The 7,318-nt window shown below is 34.5% G+C and overlaps 1 protein-coding gene across 3 annotated transcripts in view; it reads left to right on the forward strand.

Annotated features, from left to right (window-relative positions):
• The window catches only part of LOC117106307 (tctex1 domain-containing protein 1-B-like), a 10,994-nt gene extending 6,205 nt beyond the window's left edge, over positions 1 to 4,789 (forward strand). For all 3 annotated transcript variants that reach the window (XM_033247669.1, XM_033247670.1, XM_033247671.1), the window contains exon 4: positions 1,705 to 4,789. In XM_033247669.1, the coding sequence (XP_033103560.1) occupies positions 1,705 to 1,908 (204 nt within the window). In that variant the 3' untranslated portion in view covers positions 1,909 to 4,789. The remainder of the gene's footprint in view (positions 1 to 1,704) is intronic.
• The last annotated feature ends 2,529 nt before the right edge of the window (positions 4,790 to 7,318 follow it).

Here is a 7,318-nt window from a genome sequence, read left to right on the forward strand (position 1 = left end):
AACATTAACGAGTTGTGCGAGGTATCGGCTGAGATTTGTGGAGTACAATTCAAAAAACAACTATAGGTATTGTGATGTTAAATAGACAATGTTAGCTATCAAGGAGCAATGTTGTTTTTCATTGGGACCTTCGTCCCTTCAAGGCTAGGCCTATACCATCCCAGCTAGTCTAGGCCTAGAGTAGGATAAGGCTAGCACGACATGCGGACGTTGGTACGTGTAGGTTATAGTCTACAAACGTCGCCTAAAGTAATTGATTTTACCCGACAGAACGAAAGAAGGAAACTTCGCTTTTCAGTCGTCTTAGGCCCTTGTTTTTTGACAAAAAATGACCTTTCAGAGGTCAAATTGCTGTCAAGAATATGAATTGGCTGCTTCGCAGCAATAACACATTAGGTAGGACAGATATCTTTTCATACTATTTCTCCTGAAGCAAAAAACACCATTGAAAGATCATTGCAGTACCCGCTGCGGCGCTGCTACTTGGGAATCGGATTTATGACTATCCACCAAGCTCAAGCAACATCAGGCTAGTTACCTGGAGGTTGTGGGTTCGATTCCCACCCGAATCACTTGCAGGATTTTTTTTGTAGCATTTTGAAATGTACTGAGCATTCAGTACTTACAGTACACATGAGGTATGGCAAACATCGTTTCTTATTATTTCTCCTGACGCAAAAACGCCATCCAAAAACGACTATTACATGACAACACAATTTCTGAGTCCATCCCTTTGCACAAATTATGTTAACTGTCAAAGCCTTCAAACTTGTTAGTTATGGCACATTGCTCATCAATTATATCAAATCACGTCACATTACAATTAACACAATCAATAGGTTGAATCAATGTTAAATTGACCACGAACTTACAATGCAAATTTAGATTTTTTTCAGTTAATCAATAGCGGTGACACGTTAAGGGCAATGGGATGCAATGTAAACAGTTTTTTTAACATTGGGTGTTGAGGAATTTTATACAATTTGGCAGTGTACAAAATGGACACACAATGGATTGTAATCAATATGAATTGTTAACAAGCAGAAATATATAAACAAAAGAAGAGCAATGGAGTAGTTGTTTCGTTGTTGTTGTTGTTGCCATGAAATTTCCCCTTAGTGGGATGAATAAATTATCCTTTTATCCTTGTCTATTTGAGGGAAGCGTTTATTCGAAATGAAGCTCTAGAGGGGCGTTTATTCTATGGAGGCATTTATTCAAAGCGGGTCGTTTATTCAAATAAGTCTGGTATTTGTGTATTATTGCAGTAGCTTGTGAGAAATGTGTCCTAACTCGCTTGATCCTTTTAGATATAGCAATATCTATCTATAAATTGAACAAACCCATACCTATAGTTATCATTGATGTCAGTAGTGGAACCAGGAATTTGAAATAGAGGGGCCTAGGAAGGAACTTCCACAAAACAGAGTGTCTACTACCTCAGCCCCACCATAGTTGGGGCTGAGGATAGAAAATTTATGATTTTGGCAAATCTAAATGGCCAGAAATGGCACTCTCAGACCTACATGTAAATTTAATTATAATTTTCCTTTTTTGCTCAATTATATTTTATAATTAAAAAAAAATTTAGGGGGCCTGGGCCGGCTATGCACCCCCCCCCCCCTTTAAATCTGCCACTGGATATACAATATCCTGTGCAGCAATATTAAATTGTGAAGTATGTCTGATCTCTCTCTTTGACAGGTGGTTAAGGCCAGAGTAAAGGATCTACGATTGAAACGTTACAAGATCATTGTCGTCATCCACATCGGGCAGCTCAATGACCAAGGTATGCGCATCTCAAGCCGGTGTTTATGGGACGACTCCAACGATAACTTTTCTACTCATGAATTCAGCAATAACTCACTATTTGCGGTTGCGATGGTCTACGGGGTGTACTATGAGTAGAAAGGGGGTGATGAAAAGGGAAGGAAAGGCATTTATTTAAGATAATTAAGGTATTATGATATTTATTCAAGAAATATTTTATTTCAATAGGCGGAATCTAAAGTTGATTCTGTAGCTGAGGGCTCCCAAGTCCAGAGGGCCCACCTCTCTTGTCTTGGAGTTCAGACAAGGCTGTTCAATGCTTTGGTGGCACACAGCAAGTCTGTTTACCTCCCCAGCATATGCCAGTAATCATTTTACTCCAGGTAGAGAGATACAAAATGTAAATAAAGTGTCTTGCCCAAGGTCACAACAGAAGCAAGGGTTTTGGACCATTGACCTCAAGGTTGATAGTCTGTGGCACAACCACTTCACCAACCACTCTCTTTGGGACCTAGATAAAAGTTGATTTATTTACACTGGACGTTTCTGGAATAGTAGCACATTGTGACAGCATGAGGAATAATTTACTAGAATATATTTGATACTTAATCTGATAACACAAATTAAAATAAATGTATTCATAATATGAAAATACTTATTGTATTATTTTTGCTAAACCAGTAATAAATATTTAGTTAAGATGCTGGTAAAAGTGTGGGAATAGATACCAGTTCACTGTTTGTTAATCATGTTGCTCACTCATTTTGTAGTTTTAACAAATTATCTTTAGGTACATCTCAGTATAGGGTCAACTCTTTTTAACTGATTTCATATCACATATTTTTTGTGAAGCGTAGCTGTGTGTATGTAAGTACAGAAGTTACAATATAAAGTAGATTTGATTATATAAGGATTATTAGTAGTAATTACCAAAACACACCTTTTTATTTTTAAACTCAAATAATTAGCAAAAGATTTTTACTTAATTCATGCATTGTGTTTCAACTTCATAAAAAAAAGTGGATTGTATATGATTTTTAAAGGTTTTTTTAAAGGTTTTATTGTACTGTAGATAAGCATTTTATCAATGAATTTCAAAATTGTTTTTAATTCTATATATCTACCCCTCGTTAATTCAAATAATTATCAAGATATATCATTTTTTCATTGATTTGCATGTAAATAATTGAACAAAACTTTTTTTTATACAATTAATGCATTTCCTCCCCCTTTGTGTGATTTGGTAAGCATTTCAAATTATATATACAGTAATATTCTATGTCCTGGTGATTGAGAGAAGTACTTTTTTACCTAATTAATTTGTATCTGCTATCAATGATGATAATTATTATGTATAGGTTAAATTTTGTTCATGAACGGTATTGCAATTCTGCCCTATCATGTTTTGAACTATATAAAAATAATTTTTATTTTTAAATTATATAAAATTTAATATTTACATTTGATAGGACATTGTATGAATCATACATTGTTGATGAATGTAGTGGGTGGACCCAGAGAACATTTCCCGTTCCTCGGTTTCTCTGTCTTTGTTCCCCTTATCTTTCCTGATTTGAATGCCAACATTATAAACAATAAATTCAGAAATGTTTATTTCCCATGTATGCTCCCTTGCTTCTTTGCTTATCAAAAATGCTGTTTTATATAGTGGCAGTTTCAGGTGCCATGAGGAATATTCCCCCCCCCCCCTTCCCAACATTTTGAATGCTAAAATTTCATATTTACTCATTGAAATATCCTTACCTCCTAGTGCCCCTGTTTTAATAATCCTCTCTCCGGCCCCGCTATCCACAGTATATCACCTCAATTGATTTCCGTCCAGTTTAATCTGCAAACTCCATTATGTATGAGGTGATTGACACAAAGTGATTTCATTGCCAAATTACTGAACATTCCAAATGCTTTAATCATGCCATGATTTTATAAGGGATTATATTTTGAGTACATTATTATATTATATGCCAGCATATGCGATTTGTATATAATTCATTTTTAGCCGTATTATTTCCAAATCATGTTAATAGTTCATTGTGACAATGATAATTGTGATATTAATGCCTATGATTAAACAGTGCATACATTTATGTAAAATATATAGCAAACACTAGAACCATTCAATATATATAATTAATATGTTATAAAAGCAATTTCTTATATTGTAATTAATAATGGATATATTATAATCATTATTATTTTATAAATATAATGCTGTTACATAATGTAATGGCCATTTATAAGATATGGAATGTTAGATGCACATTACACTTACTGCAAAACTCATATATTGAAAGTATTAAATAAATAAACCCTATTTTTTTTATAGTATATATACATTATAACATTCTAAGTGACTCTAATATGATGTAATATTGTTTTCCTTAATTCGCTATTTTTTAATTATCCAGTTAAAGTAAGTATTATTCCAAAATAAGTATATTTTGAGAAACTCACAGCGCCTGCTTTTTGTTTGTACAAATTAGTAATCTGTAACATTATTAATGTATTTCCTTTGTTGCTGTTTCATATTTTAGTCCTTATAAAGCCTGGTTTCCATGAAATCGCTACACGCTATTGCTGACAGCTTTTGGCAACGCTGATTGGTCAGTTTAACAATTGCAGTGTAGTGATTTTATGCAAATCAGTCTAAGTTTTAGCAAATAGTATAGAACTGCAATTCTATACTCTTTGGTTTTAGTTAATGTATATTCATAGTCTAGTTGTAGCGGTTATGTGTGTTCAGGATATGACCTGGTGAAAAACAACTCCTCAGTTAACAATTTTCTGTTATTGAAAAAGATTTAATATCATTATCCGTCCAATTTTTTTTTTTTCATAATTTGTTACTCCATCTGCATAATTTGTGATAATATAATATGATATGAACAATCTATATTTATACAATGCGTTATTCTTTACAAATGTAATAAGAGAGCAGTTGAGTGTTAGATATACCAAGCTAATAATAAAAATATAATGCAGGCGTCGCTACACTAACCTACTTATTGCTGTTGTTCATTTTAATGAGTGGGAGTTATTTATAGCAACTGTGTGTTGCCTTCAGCAAATGATAATTATACAGTACTGTAATGTTGAAAAGACCTATAATGAAATGCTATCATCAACATTTACTTGATTTACTTGAATCCCAGGATGACTGTAACTGTAATCCTGGGTATAGAAGCCAAACATACAATGCTTATTGGACCCTCGATGAGCAATCTATACTACTTCGTATACGGCGCAAATTTTACCGGGTAGTCAGCCCAAAGCCTCTCAATTGCGGATTTAAACATATTTAAGGATGTAGCATTCACATCCTCCTCAGACAATGAATTCCAAATCTTAATAATTCGCCTTGAGAATGTCCCTTTCCTCAGATTAGTTCTAGATTAATGCTGCTTTAATTTATATGAATGGCCTCTAGTGACACTATCAGTATTAAAATTTAAAAAAATAATAATCTTTAGAAATATCAAAACCATAAACAATTCTAAACACTTGCAATAAATCTGCACGCTGTCTTCGATACTTAGTGTTGGAAGATTTAGGGCTTTCAATCGTTCCTCATATTGAAGATGACGATATTCAGGAAACATCCTAGTAGCACACTGCTGTACCTTCTCAAGAAGGTCTTCATCTTTCTTAAAACTTGGAGAATAATACAACATTGCAATACTCTAAAATAGGTCTCACAATAGATACAACTTTAAAAGCCCTTTAGATTTTAGAAAACGAAAAGATCTTTTTGAGATATCAGCAACATACATCTTGATTCAATTTGTGTCATTATTATTGTGCCGGGAGTCCAGTACCTACCGCACATAGGCCACACTGCACAATTTCTTTCACTGAATTCATATTATTATTGTACGGTATTTATTACAACGGAGAAGCCACCACGCCTTCCACACAACTTCGACCCACGTTTCCCCTCCCCATCTCAACTCTACTGCTTCTAACGCCCAAGTACAGTAATATAAGCACATCTTTCCCAGCACATTGCATTTTGCAACACCAGCTTTATCTTCCATGTCACGTACACGTACTGTTGTTGCACTGCACTTATTCTTCAACAACCTCCATTGTGCAATAATGCACTTGCGCCAACACGTATAAATTGTGCCTATTTTGGTTGGCTCCGATGATGTAGGGCATCTCTTTCAAAATCAAAATGATGTATGTGTGTTAATTAAGTACGCCAAAATCGATTTATTTTCAATAGTTTTCATTGGTTAAGACCAGGCCCGTAGCCAGGGGGGTTTTTAGGGGTTCGGGCGAACCCCCCATTTTCAGCGAACCCCCCTTTTGCCAGCGAACCCCCTTAACCAGAAAACGATCCCCCGTTTCCAAAATAGTGCAATTTATTACAAAATAGGAGCATTTTTGGCACTGTTTATTTGTCGCTATCGTTCGTAGTCCGATCGTAGAAATCAAAACAAAGCTGCAGCCAGCTGAATGACGTAACCAGCAAGTCTTCAAAATGAATATTAATGAGAGGTTTGTTGCCTAAGCTATTTGACCAATCGCGGGCTCCGTAGTTTATTTACTTTGGCACGACGTCATCACAAAAGTTTGGGCGCTCGACAATTTTCATTTCTCTGGATCGGATCGAGGACATGCGATACGCCAAAAATAGCCTAGGAGGAGGATGAAGCGCCGAGAAAGGATAACCGATTTTTTTGCTTCAAGGCCAGCAACGAAGAAATCACGAAATTTAAGAAGTTAGAAAATTCACCCTTGTTTTCACCACATGCTCATGATACTGCCTGGCGGCGGGATCGGTGTACTTTTTCGGGCTAGGCCTAGGCCCTAGGTCTAGCGTTGCTAGGTAGGGTAGGGCCGTAGTCTATGATGAGGCCTATTATTTGCGAACGATTTTATTATTAATTTTGTAATCGAGCTAGGATAGGCCAGGGCCTAGGCTAGCTAGGCTAGCGAGGAAATATACTTGGAAAATGTTTTCACGTTTCGTCAGAATTAACTGACATTATTCATAATAATATATTTATTATTTTTTCTCAATATATCTCATTTAAACCAAGACAGCTCTTAAATTATTGTTTATTTTCACTGTTTTTTTACATAAACTGGTTCTTAAACATGTACATTTGTATCATTATAATTATATCTGTTTTTTTTTTTCAATATTACCGTGCAAGTATATTTACATGGTTCTGTAACTTGTAAATATAATAACATCTTTCCTTGCCCTAATTATATATATTTCCATTGCAACTTAACATTTAAGTTATTTTGGTAAAAAAGTAAAATGTGCAAGGTCTGTGTTTTGTACAGTCACCTAGTGGGTTTTGCTAATTTTATCCCAGTTATATTTTTAGAGATAACATTACATAGTAGCATTAAAATGTTAAGCATTGCTTTTTAATAAAAAAAAATTTTGTTTCACAATAAACATTTACGTTCTAAATCCTGTATTGGAAAAAGTAGTCTTCTTATCTTATTTTTAAAATTGTGTAAGAAGTATTTAAATATACATGAACATGCATTTAAATGACATGTACATGCT

This window comes from Anneissia japonica, unplaced genomic scaffold (assembly GCF_011630105.1).
Source record: "Anneissia japonica isolate Jap-2015-1 unplaced genomic scaffold, ASM1163010v1 scaffold287767_len825999_cov190, whole genome shotgun sequence".
Lineage (NCBI taxonomy): Eukaryota > Metazoa > Echinodermata > Crinoidea > Comatulida > Comatulidae > Anneissia > Anneissia japonica.